At 43.2% G+C, this 17,767-nt stretch overlaps 1 protein-coding gene across 4 annotated transcripts in view; it reads right to left on the reverse strand.

The window, feature by feature from the left end:
• caska (calcium/calmodulin-dependent serine protein kinase a) overlaps positions 1 to 17,767 on the reverse strand; it is a 93,432-nt gene that overhangs the window by 39,560 nt on the left and 36,105 nt on the right. For all 4 annotated transcript variants that reach the window (XM_034561357.1, XM_034561356.1, XM_034561355.1 and 1 more), the window contains exons 2-5: positions 15,290 to 15,402; positions 8,003 to 8,108; positions 6,018 to 6,095; positions 5,851 to 5,923 (exon numbers count right to left, since the gene is read on the reverse strand). In XM_034561357.1, coding sequence (XP_034417248.1) covers positions 5,851 to 5,923; positions 6,018 to 6,095; positions 8,003 to 8,108; positions 15,290 to 15,402 — 370 coding nt within the window. The remainder of the gene's footprint in view (positions 1 to 5,850; positions 5,924 to 6,017; positions 6,096 to 8,002; positions 8,109 to 15,289; positions 15,403 to 17,767) is intronic.

Consider the following 17,767-nt stretch of genomic DNA (forward strand, 5'->3'; position numbering starts at 1 on the left):
CATATCTTCAAACCCATCTTAATTTCTTTGGCAATTGACCAACACCAGCTGATGTATTCACCTTGCCCCAACACCTGCAACCACTGTCACACACTCGCCACCTTCGTCGAGGTGACTAAATATCACCGTAATGCAAATAAATGCTATTCTTTACCCCCTCACGGAGTTGGAGGCCTTCCAGTGTGATGACGAGTTTCTCTCTCTCCTCTTCCTCCAGCTGAAGAACTGCCTGAGAGGAGCAACTGACCCTTTGATGTACTACCTGTTAGGCAAGACCTTCCGTCATCAAACCCTCAGACTTTTAAGGTGCAACCAAAACAGCCCCAGAGGCAGAGAGATGTGTTCGGTCATAGGAAGTGACAATCAGAGGAGCGGACACTTGCAGGATGCAACCGTGGATTTGACTCAAGGTAGTGTTTTACAGCCAGAAAATGTTTCTTTTAAATGACGCCTGAGGTTTAAAACAAATAATGTGAGGGCGTCCCAGTGGTCCACAGGATTAATGTATAAATATATGAATTACAATGCCTTATCTGGCCTTGTAAACTTCTTCTTTCACATTTTCAAATGCAGGAAATGTTTGTCGTCATGTGCAACAACCGGCTTGATATCCATGTGTTTAAATCATTGAGGGGGGATTACAGAATGTGCACTGGTGTTTGTGAAGAAGGTGTTCGAGACTGTATCGGGAGAGTTTTTCAAGACACTGTTCTGTGAAGTGTGGCCCTTTGCAGAAGCGTGTCGCCCGAGGGGCCTGGGCTTTGCAGACTGCAGAAAGAAGCAGAAAGAAGCAGAACCCCCCCCCCCACCCCCACCCCCCACCCACCCCCCCCCCCCCCAAACACACACACACACACACACAGGCCAGAGGAAAAACACACAGCACGCATAAAAGAAATGGAGCCAGGAGAATTCACATGGAGAGGAGGATCTGCAGGAAGAGGAGAGAATAATAATGAGTGATGTGCTGAGCTACGAGCCACAGTGTAAGCTTTGCCGCTTGTAATGTCATGTAGCTGGAGGGGTACTATCCGAGAAAAAGTCTCATCTTTGTATCAGAAGGAGGTGGACACAGAAACAAAAAAAGAGTACAGACACCTTTTTGTGAATATTGAAGCGTTTACATCAACGTAGCAATCGGCACATTGTAAAACATTGGTCAGTGTGCCTTTAATATTGATGGTAGTTCAATAAATAAATCAGAAATATTATTTATTGTATTATTGATGGTTTAACCTTCCTGAGATAGATCTGGAAATAGTAACCTGAACATTTTTATAATTTCTCTCAAAACACATTAGTATTAGAACAATAATAATAATAATAATAATTTATAATATATATATATATATATATATATATATATATATATATATATTTGTTTTACAACTGCAGCACCAGTATCTGCAGTCATGACAGCTAGTCACTCCGACTGTAAAACTAAACAAAAACAGGATTTGAAAAAGTGAACGCCATTATTATTAAAAAATGTTATAAAACATTTAATTGCTTATGTGAAACTGTTTACTGCCCTTCACAAGCTACAATTTTTTTTACTTTTCTCTAGATTTATTCCCTCAGTAAACATTGTAAACATGAGTTTATGGTCTCAATCTCTAGTTTCAAGTCTTCTTCAATACAGCATGATGTTCATTTAGTAACTGTTGTTTATTTTAATCCCATTGGAGTAAAATAGACAACAAAGTAGAGTATGATTTAGGGCGGGGCTACCTATGTTTTGTCCAACTGCGTGCATGCACTGCATATATAATTATTAATACCACGGGACAGAAATCACATAGGACACGTGTTAAAAAGAGATACGTGGCTTTGGAAATCTCCAGCGACAAAAGCACAATATGAGGTTGGAGACGACAAGCTGCGTCCGTCTGTGTCTCTTCGACAGTGAGACAACAACTCTCTCTGGGAACAGCTACAATTACATTCATTACAACAACAAAATCTGCCCTGAATGCGATGAGCGCGGTGGTACACAAAGGGGTAATTTTGCCATCAAACCTCGACATCTGAGACACATTTCAAACCAGCAGTATGTGTATAAATGCAGATATTTCGACATGAGCGTGCGGCAAGCATATTTTCCAGCGTGTGTGTGTGTTTGTGCGACTGTGAAACCTCAATGTCATCATTTCCCGGTTGACACTTTAAGGCCCATTGAATGCCATTAAATAAGCTATTAGCTCTTCCATGCAGCCACACATCATCACACAAACAGCACTAACAAGGCAGCTAACAGTCCTCTGTGTGTCTCACAGAGAGGTCCGAGTTGACCAGAGGGCCATTTTACATTGTGAAAACAGCTGACATTCAAGTATTCAGAGGGGAAATGAGTCTTTTCTCCATCTATTTCACTTGTACCTATTCAGATGTAGAATACGGCATCTGTTGTGCAGAGGGACTGAAAGACCTGCACAGACAAATCGTTCCGTTGCCCTTTTTCCTGATCTGTGGCTCAAACTCCGGCTTCAGTAGAAAAAGACTAGAGTGGATATTTAGCTGGTCACAAAGTACAGTGAACAACATCTGATGCATTAACACGTGCTGACCATGAATTATCGGTTGAAATCATGAAATTCAGAGCATATTTATGATCAAAGGATTATGTCATCGTAAAAATATTTTGGAACACTTGACTTGATATGAGTTTACATATAATTACAGAAAAGCGAGCAGAAACAAAGCTTTAAGAGCGCATTTATTCCACAAGGCCGGCCATTACGTGAGGAAATGTTGGCTCATCAAAGTGTGAGAGATTACTGGTCCAACTCATTTGACGAATTGCTGTGAACCGACCGGAATAATAAAGCACGCCGACTTAATTAAGTATTAGTGACGGCTTCAATCATATGGCACTGGACAGGGGCTGCAGTTAATGTCAGGGGAGATGAGCAGGAGGCCACAGTGGGAAACAGAAAGTCTCTCTCTCTCTCTCTCTCTCTCTCGCACGCCGATATATTCCAGGAAGACAAACTAGAAAATTCACAGAAGGAAAAGCCTGCTGCTTCTTGTGACAGGAGATCCTTTCACCTCAGTGTAACAAAAGAAAAGAATAAACACTATTGTTGTACGTTACGGTTTGGCTCTGCGCCGGCGTGGCTCTCTATTCATTTATGTTTACATCAAAAGTTCTGCCGTGTTTACGGATTCCTCAACACAACATCGGGATCCGTGCTCCGCAGATCAAACACTCGGCTTCAAAAAACCCCGCCGCGTGCTTCAGCACAAACGCCTGGATGTGTGAGCGGGAGAGGAGCGGTTCACCGGCGCCGGCTCTCAAACTTGAGCATTGAAAAACTGAGGCGGATAATTCCGTTATCATTTGCATGAGCAAAAAAAGTCTGCGGCGCTGAGAGGGCCAAAGGCAAAAGGCACACAAACGAGAGCGGCGCCGCCGTCACACGCTGGAGGTCTGCGGCGAAGTGGGGAGGAAGATAAACACCGAGACGTCAGAAAACGTGACCGGGATTTAAATTAATTCAGTGACTGACTCCAGGCTGATCCATATTCATCAAGGACAGCGCCGTTACCGCGGAGGTCATGGGGTCCCGTTCAGTTCGTTTGTAGGAAATTTGTTTGTAGGGAAAAAAGCTGGGGTCAAATTTCAAACACAGTGGAAGGGTGTCACGGGGGGAAAGGAAGAACCCGCGAAATTGTGGAGCGAATCCGAACCACGGGGGCCGACACATGTGTGCATGTCCCGCTTCGTGTTGTCGTCGCCCCCCCCCCACCAACCTCCTCGGTGTGCCCTTTGTAAAGGGCATACATCTCAGACAGGACATCTGATGAACCAGATAGGAGCTCTCACACACAGCTAAACGGTGATAACAGAAGTGAACCAATGTCAACGCTGCAGTTGTTTCTAGAGTTTACTGAACATTACCCGAAAACTAGCTAGCTAATGCCATCCAGCCTGGAAGCAGATTTCAAGTTCACTCTTCTGGAGAGCTTAAAAGTATTATTCAAAATGTTTCAGACAAACAAAGCAAAAATTAGCAGGTTTAGAGATCGAGCGCTGGAGGCAACTTCCAATAATGTTTAAAACTTAAAGTGACTGAGAAACGTTTAACTGGTAAACAAGTTCATCTAAAAGATTGTCTTTTTCTATATTGTTATTCTCAATGCTCGTCATCGGTGCCAGAGAAAAATGCTGCAGAACCTCCTTCAGCTCGTGTAACTGGGCCGGAGAGAGAGAATCAGAACCAGGACCGAGGGTCGCAGTAAAATGAGTTTTCCGTTAAGGGACTCTGGTGCTCGGAAACACTACTGCTTTTGTCCACAGGGTGCCGCCAAGATCAACACGAAATTAAAGTTCCACATAGTAACTTTAAGTAAAAAGAACAAAACAATAACATGCATTATTTAAACACTCTTAAAACAAACAAAACAGTTTAACACAAAAGACTAAGAAATGCAGCAAATCCTCACAACTGAGAAGCTGGAAGGATAAAGAAAAAACAATCAAGAAAGAGAGTAACAGAGCAAAAATACTTCACTACCGGCTGAGACGTGAGCGATATGTGGAGTGGATGTGTGGCTAGAAATGCTTCAGACATCTCTGGGGAGCAGGAAGAAAAAAAGAAATGTACCAGAAGGAAGTGGGATTTTTTTATTCTGAGCCCGTGTCCTGTGAGAATAGTGTTCACACACACACACACACACACACACACACACACACACACACACACACACACACACACACACACACACACACAAGAATACTGACATGCATTAACCTTTGCAGGCGTGTGGGGAGAAGCCACATATCAATTCCACAGCAGAAATATGAAGAAATCTCACACGGGATTTCCAGCAGCGTAAAATATAGGCTAGCTGTCAGTTCACTGCTTCCCGCCATCAGATGAATGACACCTGAATTAAGAGTGTTTTATATTCACTAATACCAGGGTCACTTTAAAGGCGCTTGTCTGCTGACTTGTCGCTGATCATTCCGTTAAATTATAAAGATGGAGTGAGCTGACTAAAAATATGGCAAAATCAGTCTCAAATCCAACTACGAATGTAATCGTTTCTGGTCAATACGCGGAGAACAGAAGGACGAAGGAATTCTTTTTCTATTTTTTGGGGATACAATAACTTGACTAGTACTCCTAAACTCACAGGTATTATTATTGAGGTTTGGGAGGCAGTAGACCGTCAGATCAGTTCTACATGTGACAACAGGCGCCATCTAGAGGAGAATAAAGCAGCAGCAGCAGATCACACCTGCAGAGACATCGAGGTTCCCGCCTACAAGCAGAGAAAGTATTGGCCGCTGCAACTTTAACATGTGCACCGCACACAGAAGGCAGTTTTTTAAAGTTTTAATTGGTATCAAGAGAGTCCTCCTGAGTTTTTGAGATTTTACTTTGAAAGATTATATTATCCATTATCCCAAAATAAATAATAGTGCGCAAACCTCCAGTAGACTGCAATTAAAATACAATTCAGCTTATGGCTGTAAACCCAAAAGTGTTTTTTAAAAGTATGTAAATTATATTTATTTATTATTTCACTTCAAACACAGCATTGCACCAAACTGATTTACAGTAGATAAAGATTACACTCAACTTCTCGCATGTTTCCACGGTGAATGGAAAATCCAAAAAGAGGAATAAATCCTTGAAGAATTGAAGTGCATGAGGTACAAATTGGTGAACTATCGCAAAACATCAGCAGATTTACATCTGCAACTCTGACTGTTGCTGTAAATAATCGTGTCTCTGTAACGCGCCATCATTCCTCATTTGTCAACATTGACCCAACTGCTTCTACCACAAGTCCTCTCCAGCAGCAACAACCTGCAGTGAAGTTAGAAAATGAAGTGTATACCTTGACATCTCGGTGGATGACATTGTTGTCGTGACAATAGCGTAGCGCCTCGAGGATCTGTCTCATGTAGTGACTAAAGAAAAAAAAAACACAACAGCGTATTGTTACATCACGAATACAAATGATGGCATCTCAAAAGGATGAACAGCAAATGCGTAACTCCTCACCTGGCCACTGCTTCGCTGAAGACAAAACCAGCATCTGCCCTCTTCACAATCTCAAAACACAGGTCGGCTCCATCCATACTAACAGAGAGAGAGAGAGAGAGAGAGAGAGAGAGAGAGAGAGAGAATCAGTGGGCCGTAAAGGGAAAGTTAGGAATCTGGGTACAAAGGAAAGGTCACACTTATTAAGACGCCTCTGTGATTGGTTGTGCATGAAATGGCCGACGCCGGTCGGGAGAGGAAAAGGTAGAGAGGGCCTATAATGAACTCCGGGTGTTTTTAAAGATGTCCCATCGATACTCCACTAGAGGGAGCTTATTTTGGTACAGGTGAATTTGAAATAAACTATTATTGTATTATTAAAAACAAAAATGGCGAGACGGTGCCCCCTAAACCAAAAATCTATTATGTTATCAGATACTAAATTAGATATTTTGGAGTCAGCTCATGTTTTAGATTTGTTTTAATTTGAATTCATGGACATAAAAACAAACAGCAACGTCTCTGCAAACTCTTCTTCCTGAAAGAATCAAATCCATTATCTTTTAATAAACTATTTAAGTGTGCGTTTGTCAAAGCACCTTCAAGTTTTACATTGTTGGACAATCATGTTCTTTTTCAAAAGGACATGAAGACCTTCAGAGAGGTGAGAATCTTCACACGCGCTTCATGCAGCTCCACAACATCGAGCCTTCAGGAGGAGAAGCTGAGGTGTAATGCTTTTTAATGCTTTTGCTTTCATAAAATCCCTCCGGAGTCATTTACAGTAAATGCAGCTTAAAGGGCGACAGCTTCTTGGCCGAGTTAGAACCCGGTTGTGGCCGGGAGGGACGGCACGTCACGTCACGTCTCAATGCTCGGGATTCACTTTTAGCCGTCTCTTTACTTACAGAAGACACACACACACACACACACACACACACACACACACACACACACACACACACAGAGGACTGAATGACCATCCTCAGGTGCGCACACACACACTCATTATGACTGAGTCGATTCTGTCTCTCATAATTGCTCTGTTCGCCTTTCTTCCCCAATTACTGCAGCGGACTCTTTTACTTTCCCTAAGCCTCTGCACCAATTAAACAGCGCTGGTTTTGTAGCACTTGGCCGCGGCACATCCATATTCCCTCCACTCCCAACACTCACGTACACACTCACATTTTAGGCTGCTTGATTAGCCAGGGGGGGAGGGGGAGGCCTGGAAGATAGGGAGACATATGAAGCTCTCTGCGTTTATCTCCCATGTTTAATCCGTTATCTATTCTCTCAAAAGGGCTGCGCCACTCAGCGAACGCCTCAAAACTACCTGCACTCCCATGTGTCACTATAGCACGCATGAAACTCAGGCTCGTGCACGAATGAGCTCCCAACACCGTGAAAATACCCCCTTTAAAAAAAAAAAGAAAGGCGCTCACTTGCATTTCCTTAAGAGTTTTCTCGCTTGCACCGAGCCGCATGATGGAGCCGTGTGCGAAAAACCGAGCACTTGCCTGTTCAGTGATAACAGAATTAAATGATAAAAGGAATTAGTTCTGGAAGAGGAGGAGAGATGAAGATACAGCGCGGGCCTGTGAGGAGCTTGGGAGAGGTGCAGCTCTGAGAAAGGCTGGAGGTAGCAGCAAGTGTGAAATCTTAATCTCATCTCTTTCACTTCATATATACTGTATGGTACTGCACCCCCCCCCTTCTGTTTTTCTTACCCAACCCTCATCCTCAGCTAACAAGCTTTCTCACATCAGTGCTGATTATATAAAACCACCGCAGGGTTTCTCTCTCTGTCCTGCTATTGCCGCGACAGCGCCGTCATCCTTTTCTCTGTCTCCTTCCTCTCTATCCTCCTTCCCTACCTCCACACTCTCCTGTTGGTGCCACCCATTGTGACATCCACTCGCCATCTCCCACTGGAGCAATCTCTGGTTCTGTGCGTGCGTGCGTGCGTGCGTATTTTGATGTGACTTGTATGTTCAATCACTTACTACTCGAAAACCATGTAGAGCATCCCGTCTGAGCTGTACGTCTCCAGCAGCTCCACGATGTGGGGGTGCTTCAGCATGTGGCAGATGCTGGCCTCCCTCTTCAGATCTGAAAACACGGAGGGAGAAAAAGACAAGCGGGAGAGAGAGAGGGGGAGAGATGAGCATATGTGGCACCAAGACCAGCATGCATCCATATGCTCTGTAATTATATACCGAACATATTATTAGTCTCTTTGATTCTACAACCGAGGACAAAACATGTGTGTAATGTGTGTAGGATAATTATTTATTTAAGACCATACTTTTATTATTATTTTTGCTGAACAGGAAACGCAATCTCTTTATTCCTATGCTTTTCTTACATTATTTCTCTGCATGTGCATTTGAAAATACAAGGAGTTTGGCTTAGTGATTGGTGCCTGAAAATAAACCCAGTGCAATAGTTTAAGATAGAATAAAATAATAAATTAAAAAAAGGTATGGCTTCACCGATCCTCTGATTGAAGGACGACCCGCTCTACCACTGAGCCACCTAGTACGCATTGTATCATATGTTGAGCTAACAAAGTTTAACAAAGAAATGACGCCTACGAGCACCAAGAAGTGTGCGTGTGCCCAGAACGCCCCGGGCCAATCAACAAAGAAGACACACAACCAAAGAGCTGCTACGTAGGTCTCGGATCTCTTTGGCACAGGTGGGCCAACCTTGTCAGATTGTAAGGCTTGTGCTTTTCAGGCGCTCCCGCCTGCCTCGGGGCTTCCTGTTGCTCGGCTCTCACTGTTGACAGAGGGGAAAGTGGACAATGCATGGTGCAGCAGAGGAGGAGGAGGAGCAGGACACACTCCTGAAACACCGCGATGACGACAACGACTCATCTGCAGGACTGTCTCTCGTGCAAATTAACAAAACGTCTCTGCTCTCCTTTAGGGTCAAGTGAGGTTTGTTTGTATTCATTATTCGAGACCCTCGTTGCCCGGCAATACCCGTCGACTTTAATTGGCTCCGAAAGAAGAGGAGGGTTAATGGAGGCGTTTTAATGGAGGGGGTTACCGACGCTGAAAAGATCAATGCGGTCTGGCTGTTTAGACTCTAGAGGAGAGAGATGACTGACACAGCTGGTAACAAAAGCAAAGCTAAGCTCTTCTTCTCAGGAGACGAATATGAAACTTGCTTTTTGAATGATTAAAACAGAGACACGGATAACTAGAAATCATTTGATAAGAAAGACAGAGCATAGACAAGGCAGACGTGCACGGAGGAAAGAAAAAAAAGGTCTCTTAGGTGCCAATTGAAAATGTTTGTATTTATTATATGTACACTGCATCACACATACAGACACCATTTGTTCCCCACTCTTCCTTTCCGCTTCCTCCTCCTTCATCATCAGTCATCATTTCCACCAGCCGCCTCTCCTTAAATAAAGAGCTTAAATCCAACCCCATCTCAGTCATGTGCTGCTCTCCAGCTAACGACTATTTTCTGACTGGCAGCCTGAAAGATGTGATTTATTTATATTCTGAAAAGACCAAATAATCAACGGCAATCTATTTCTAAAATCCATCACGTTCATAGGTCTGATGTGAGATTCACATGGCATCTCTGGAAATGTCTCACTGGAAATGACACTGAAGTGGCAGTTAGACGTGCACAGGTTTCTCCACAGTGAACAGAGTTATATTCTATTACCACGCAGAATGCTATTTAACACCTGCACCGCCATTTTAACCACCCAAGTATGAAAGAGTGACGAAGAACGATGATTCATTAATGTAAGTCCTTTCATGCTTTTGCTAAAATCGAGGCTTGCCCATTATGTATGAGATGAAGAGCTTCCTCGCTGCAGTGGTGACGGGGTTTGCTGCAGGCCAGAAAAGGATTCAACAGCCTCCTACAGACTGTCACAACAGTCCTGCTTTTAGTTTATAACGTTTTCCAAAGTCTCGCAATAATACATAAAGAAATGACTGTCCAAGACAGGCAAGAGAAAGTATTCAAGGTCTTTCAAATAAATCACATGTAATACTTTCCAAGGCCTCTTTTGAGGAAACTAAACCCATTTTCCAAGGCTTTTCAAGACCTCACAGGAAAATGGTTGTGGTGTGAAGCGCAAGAGGATGTTTCCATTTAAGAAAGGCACCACTAACTAATGTGCAAGCCCACCTCACTCGCACTGCAACAGATGGAGAATGTGGAGCACAAATCTGACCGGTTTTCACAGTCCAGACAGTCAATCCTACAGATTGGATTTGATAAACAAAGGGGATTTGCCTCCACTATGCACATCTAAACATAGCCTATCACATCCATCTCACTTTCATCCTTTCCATTCAATCTCTCAATCCTTTGATCCATCCATTCATACTTTCCCCAAAGCAGTTCCTTACTCCTTCCCCTCCTGGCAGCTGTTGTTTCCGGGACTCTTTTAAAGGTGGAAGTCAACCAGAGAAATAAACATCACATGCAGAACCTTTCCGGCAGAGCTTGATCTCATCTCGTTCGCCGAAAAGGCAGCATCCAAGCGCACTTAAGTGCATTAACTTTTATTATTACCTCCTCAAATAGCCACGCTGTGCCAAAATATACATACTCTGTGTACATAGTAAATATGGAAGCTTCCCGGTGAGGTACTCCCTCGGCTGCTGCTGGAGGTGATTTATGGACAGAAACACTGAATCGGGTAAAAAGATGGGACTGAGTAGATGTGCCAGGGTAACACACACACACACACACACACACACACACACACACACACACACACACACACACACACACACACGCACACGCACACGCACACGCATTGACTCTATTGTTCTTCTATGTATGCGGTGACATTTAATTAAGCTCCCAGTCCAAAACCATGAGCCACTTGTGCTGCTGCGAGCCTCACCTCAGTGCTAACATTAAGCTAATCCTCCGAGGACAAGCACACGGCGTGGGCTAGCGCTAACGTGATGCTAATGCTGCTAAAGCCGGATAAGTGGCTACCTTAAGGGCACAGCAGCGTGCCACATTTAATGTCATCCAGTGAGCGCCTGTCACCGCGAGAGTTGCTGCAGATTACCAAAGATACTTTTATCAAATGGGAAGCAGACCGACTTTAATGAGCGAGGGAAATAAAATGCAGCGGGGAAGCTACTTTCATTGATTTTAAGTGTGTGTGTGTGTGTGTGTGTGTGTATATAAAGGAAGAAACAGGGAATTAATAACCAACAAAAATGGGAGGGGGAAGAGATGGCTAACACTGCAGGATGGGCTGCACATAATTGTGTACACAACAAGACGCCGTACAACAACTTAAAGATTACACCATAAAGTGATATCTGTTGCTATGCTACGCTACTAATCAAGACTGGAGACAATATGAACATCTTAAAGCTTCTCCCTGACGTCCAAACCAATAGCAATCAATTAAATTGGACATTAATTAAGAATTATGGTACATTATGGACAGACTTACTGGAAGAAAACTGATAGACCAAACAGGACAATGACTGTTTTTCTTAATATTGCTTATCTGTCCATTCGAAGTTCAATCAAATACTTCACCTATATTCACCTAAATGCTGCCTCAAAATTTTTTAGCTAAAAATAACAGAACATATTTATTTAAGTATTAATAAAAGAAAGAAAAGATCAATTTAGTTCACATCTAATGCACTTTCATAAATCATAACAAAATAAATAAATTAGTGCAGAGTTAATTCTAGTTGGTTGTTTCGTGTTATACATTTGTATGGAAACATCAATATGAAAGAAATCAACAGCGTTGCAAGCGGAGGAACAGTATCCATGGCGACAGAGGATTCCTGTACACCATGCATACATGTTTATTTATTCCATCATGCTTTATAGGCGGCGCTCTCCACAGCTGTGAGTACGTTCATGCAGAGCAACTGGACGTTTTAGGAAAAGAAAAAAGAATTGGGGATTTAGAGTCCGAGAGTTAGTGATGAAAAAGAAAAAAGAGAGAGATTGCAAAAGAGAGAAATAAAAAGAGATAAGAGAGGGCGATAAAGAGATAGAGAAAGGAGGTTATAAACAGATGTGATCTCTACAGTGATCCATGTTCCTCCTGCTGGGAGTCAAAGCCTGCAGAGGAAGGAGGCCTTGCTGTCACAGCAGCACCACACAGGGCTCTGCGTGCGTGCGTGCGTGCGTGCGTGCGTGCGTGTGTGTGTGTTTTTAGCAGTGTGTAAAAAACACACAGGGCTGTACAGGGAGCAGGATGGATGGAGGGGGATTTGAGAGGAAGTAGAACACAGAAGAAAAAGGAGAGCGTCAAGGAATCGGGGAGGTGGGAGAATGACAGAGGTGGAGGGAAGAGATGAGGTGATGACACAGGATGAATTTTGCTCATTCTCTGGCTGGCTTTTATTCTCTCATTCCCTAAGAGGGCTGACCTATTCATCAGACAGACCTCCGGACAGGCTGAAAAGAAACATGCTGGTGCTGTGTGAGTATGAGTGTGTGAGTATGAGTGTGTGAGAGTGAGAGTGAGAGTGAGAGAGAGAGTGTGTGTGTGTGTGTGTGTCTTTGCGTCAGGCCTCTGTTGGCCAATCCACTGCCAAGATACGAACCATTTGACCAACTTCCCCTGGTCTGAGCTCAGTGCTGGGTGTCTGCGTCCGTGTGTGTGTGTGTGTCTGCGTCTGTCTGTGTGTGTGTGTGTGTGTGTGTGTGTGTGTGTGTGTGTGTGTGTGTGTGTGTGTGTGTGTGTGTGTGTGTGTGTGTGTGTGTGTGTGTGTGTGTGTGTGTGTGTGTGTGTGTGTGTGTGTGTGTGTGTGCCTGCTTGATGACTGCGGTGCGGTGTTACAGCTGCCCACTCAAGTGAAACTGCTCTGCTTTCTAAAAGGCAACAACAAGGAGGGGGGACGACATAAAAACCAATCAACTATGAGAACAGCCGCCTGGCGTCAGGAGGGATGGCGTAGTTTGATGGATTCCTGAGTGCTGCAAAGGAGGGGCTGTGATTGGATATAAATGACTGTGGAGTGTGCTGACCATGTATAACATGCGTGTCCACACACACACACACACACACGCAGGCAACAAAGAAAAATGTTACGGAGGTGCACGGTTACAATGAAAAACTTTAATTCAACCCATCTTTTCAGCACTACTTTTTATACGAGGAAAGACGACAAACCCGATCTCTCCCTCTCCCTCTCCCTCCCATCATGTGTGGAACTAACCGGCATTTTGGTGATTGGAGGTGGAGTTTACAATAATTCAAATTTCCTCTAACATCCGAGATTCACTGTGAAGTATTTCACATATTATTTTGTAGATTATGTGTGTGACTTTCCCCAAATTTCTTCTTTTGATATTTATATATCTGAACGAGACACTATTTGATTTCTAACCACGATTAAAGTTGGAAGACACCAATTCACAATTAATCCGTTTCAGTTAACGTCCGTTTTGCCCCAGTCTGGGTGGAAAGTGAAGACGTCCCAGACAAACCAACTCATGACAAGCGATTGTTCCAACTCGCCACATAAAATACTAAATACACAAAACCTACAATTTTCTGAAGAAAAAGTCTCACTGAGGACTGGTGCTTTGTGGGGGATCATGGTGTGAATGGCTAAGCACTTTATGTCAGCCTTGTGGAAGCTTAAGTAAACCAAGGAGACGCCCTGTCATGCTGGATTATGCTCTCTTAGAATTAGAGAAGGTAAAGAAGGCTACTGTGTAATGTGGCAGCTAAAGCTCCTCTGAGGAACATTAATTACCTTGAACTCGTAGCAGGTGTGCATCACTCGATCGACGTGATACTTTTTCCACTCGTGTGTAACCGGTTCAGTGTTGAGGTCTATTATCTAAATACCTTCTGGCTCTGTGAGGCTGCACTGAATGAATGTCTCCAACGTATGAGGAATGTCCTGAAACCAGATATTTAGTAGTTGATATTCTCCCTTTGCTACGGTTTGCATACGTTCTTTTGCAAATGTATTATTATTATTAACCACTGGACAAAAATAATGACTACATACTCATCTGCAAGTACTGACATTTAGATAGAAATACTGATAATTAGAATAACAAACCATGGAACGGACATTTGTTTACAGATTACATTTAAAAAGGGTCAGTTCCACAGCATGCATTTAGTTTAGCTCAGCAGCCTGAGACACAGCGGAGGAGATCGATAGACAGACCGTCTCTACAGAGCCGGGTATTTTATTTTAGGCCTGTATGTTGGCAAAGGATATTTGTTAATTTAATAGTAGGTCTTCATATGTTCAGATTTGCTTTTATGGGCTCTCGCTATAATTTAATGTGATTATTCAATCTTTTGTAGCCCAATAAAAAGGACATTTATTTTTGTCCTCATCTCACATTAGACAATTGTAGCAAAATAAAATATAATAACCGCAAGTTTGAGGAAAGTTAGAAAGGCTTGTAAAGATTAGGAGGTTTTCTACCTCTCTCTCTTCCTTTGTGTGCTGGTGATGCAATATCTGTACCCCAGAGCTCATATCTATTGTTCTATTTTAACAAGATAAACAAATCCCTCCACACAGCACAGTGAATAGGTTCAGGTTAGGTTAAACTGCTACGGATCGTCTATTCATTGCTCTCTAAAAAGCCTTCAGCCAGTGGCAGATATCGGATAAGGCCTCACTCGTCTAGACTATGCTCGGCCACCTTGCTCTGGATTAACACCTGTTTTTTAATTAAACAAAAATAGAAAGTGTAGTGAAGTCATTTTTTTCCCATTAAGTTAGACTTTTAATTGCCTAAATAGTCTTTGAATAATTAACGCATGCAAAATGCTGAGTGTGGTCTGAATAATTAATATTAAAATAAGTGTAAGAATACGTTAAAATGTGGTATGTCCTCTGCATAACATATGTTACATCCTATGAACGCCTTCTGTTGTTTCAGCATCATAGAAGTTGATTTTTAATTTAAATATCTTGAAAATATTGCGGTTTAATCTATGAGCATTGGTGGGATGGTCCACTTCTTTCTTAAACCAGTCATCTCAAGGTGCCCTCGGCGTGCTTCGTAATTAACTGCTTCAATGAAAACAGCCCAAAGACAACAGAAGAAGACTTTGATTGAACTGGGAAACTCCCGAGTGTGTCTGTGAGCAGCCGAGTGGATGAGAAGTAGGCCAGTGTGGACTTACGCTCACAAACAAGGACAAGCATGACCTCTCCTGTGCATTCACTTGTAGTGTGCAACAGAGGGCGGAGAAAGCAAGTATCTTTAGTTATATTTATGAGTGAGTAACGCACAGAACGGTGCGCTACAGTGAGAGGTTTGCGATTTCTTACCCTCCGTGCTGAGTCCAGGACTGGAGGTGAACTGGGCCACGTCCACGATCTTGACAGCAAACTGCTGCCCCGTCTCTCTGTTGATGCATCTTCTCACCACGCTGAAGGGACCCCTTCACAACACAGGTGGAGAGAGAAAATAATTAAATATTTAACATGGTTTGTCAGACGTGTTCCTGCCAACCCGTACGGTAAGCCTGCGATAACCGATTTATTGGCAGAAAGAAGCTGTATAATTTTTTTTGAAACCACCTTATACAGTCAACATGGTGGAATTATTAGCAAACTGTTAAATTGCACATCCAGCAAATCCGGAGCAACATTTCTAATCATCTGATGGCTGTTAAGAGTCATCTGAAAGCAGAGGATGGAATGGTGGGAGTGAACTGAAACAGCTATGAAACCATAACAGTGAGCTAGAGCTGCCGGGACGTGGTTATTTGATCCATTATTAATAAAAAGATGTGATGATTATAGCAGCTGTAAGTGAGAGAGAAGACTCCAGCCCGGCCTACGCAAATCAGGACTACAATGGGTGAGAATGTGGCAGCCGTGAACTCCGATATTATGCATTATCCCGTCGCCTGTCATCTCTCTGCTGTTTGCTCTCACACAAGCGCCTACAGTGGTACGAAAGTTACACAAAACAAACACTCCAATCCATGTTCAAAGCAGTGAAGTGGGGTGGGAAGACCCCCGTTGTGAAATCTAGGAGCCCAAACTCCCCATTGAAGAAAAACTTTAATGACAAATCTTGTGAGTTTTGAATATTGTTTGAGTTGGACAACAGAAATGTGAAGAGCAGCAATGATACGATCGCATCGCCGGGATATTGAACAAAAAAAGCCAATATGATCCTTTTGAATCATTGCAAAAAGTGAAAGTCAAAGTACTAGCCTTCCCCCTTCCCCTACCAGTGCTACAACTCCTCGTCTCGCTACACACGCAGCAAAGTTATGTTCAATGTTAACCCGAGAGGCTAAAGAACACAGAGTGTGCCTCCGTACACCGCTGTGTGTACAATCATATCGGCGGAGAGGAGCACACTTTGGTTCTTAATGCTGAGGTCGGCGGGTTCACAAATTGAATCATCCCTCCCGTGGAGAGAGTGCATCGTCTCATTCAGTCCACGGGATAAACAGAGGTCCACCACTCAAAAGGCTGCGGGTTAGAATGAACAAGCCGGCAGGTCAGGGTCACGGTGCAATACAGCGGCATCAGACCGTCAGAGTAAATCTGCACTCACTGGGGCTCGAACTGACCCGTGCATACCGTTAAATAATGCGCGTTGTGTGTTGGGAAGTTTTAGGTTGAGCAGCAGGCAAGAGGGGGGAGCCGGAGCGGGATACAGATAAATGAAGCAACTGATCTTGTGTAAGAAAAGAAAAAAAATAAACACTCAGGCAAAACCTGCTGGCTGCAGCAAACACATAATCCACTCAATCTATTTTTTATACCATGCTTATGCCTGAAATCTATCCCAGCATGCACTGGGTGAAAGGCAAGGGAAACTTCCTTGACAGGTCAGCGGGCACAAGCTGCAATGTGATGGATTAATGTGGAGGAAAGCACATTTTAGCTCCCTGCTTAGCTGTCAGGAAGGTATTGTGTGTGGACGCTGATGAGGTTTAATGATCTGGATTATTAGGCCATGCCATAATCACAAAGTGTGTGTGTGTGTGTGTGTGTGTGTGTGTGTGTGTGTGTGTTTAACACACAGCAAAAACAGATCTTATACCGACATTGTAACAGTACTTTGACACTGCACGTTATTTACGACTCCGAAGAGGTCGAGCCGTAGCAGCATGAAATACGCCGATTTTCCATCAGGTGCAGCAAAGATTCAACTTAATACACAGACCTCCAAAACGCAACACGTTTTTTGCCGAGGTGGAAAAACAATATCAGCGAGGACGATGAAACCAGGTGAGAAAAATGACTGCCTTTTCATTAGAAAAAGTGCTAAAATGTTGTCTTCAATGAAAGAAGCTATAAAATAATTTTAATGAAATAACTAAAATCGGGGAATGTCATGAATCTACACGTTTTGAATTTGACCGGATATTCAAGGCCACATTTTGATTGAGTGCCTAAAAAGCACACAAGGCAAAAGGTTTTGATGTCTGTTACCACGGTTACAATGTTTCTAGCCCAGATGAAAGTACGACCGGAGGAAGATAACTGTGGACTGTTGCACACATACGCATGATGTGTATGTGTGCGTGTGCGTGTGTGTTTCTCTCTCCCCAAAAAGAGCCGAGCAGCTCTTATAACACAACTCCTCACTTTAAAGTCGGCCGTATGTATTGCGCAATAAATGCTTTAACTCATTTGACCGATTGACCAGAGAGTGAACAGCATAGTGCGTATCGTTTAATAAAACACGTTAGTTGACATTGCGATGACAATAATAAAAAAAACTATATATTGTGCAACAATGCATACATCTTTGACGGCGATCTTTTGGGGTGCAGACAA

Source organism: Cyclopterus lumpus, chromosome 21, assembly GCF_009769545.1.
Source record: "Cyclopterus lumpus isolate fCycLum1 chromosome 21, fCycLum1.pri, whole genome shotgun sequence".
Lineage (NCBI taxonomy): Eukaryota > Metazoa > Chordata > Actinopteri > Perciformes > Cyclopteridae > Cyclopterus > Cyclopterus lumpus.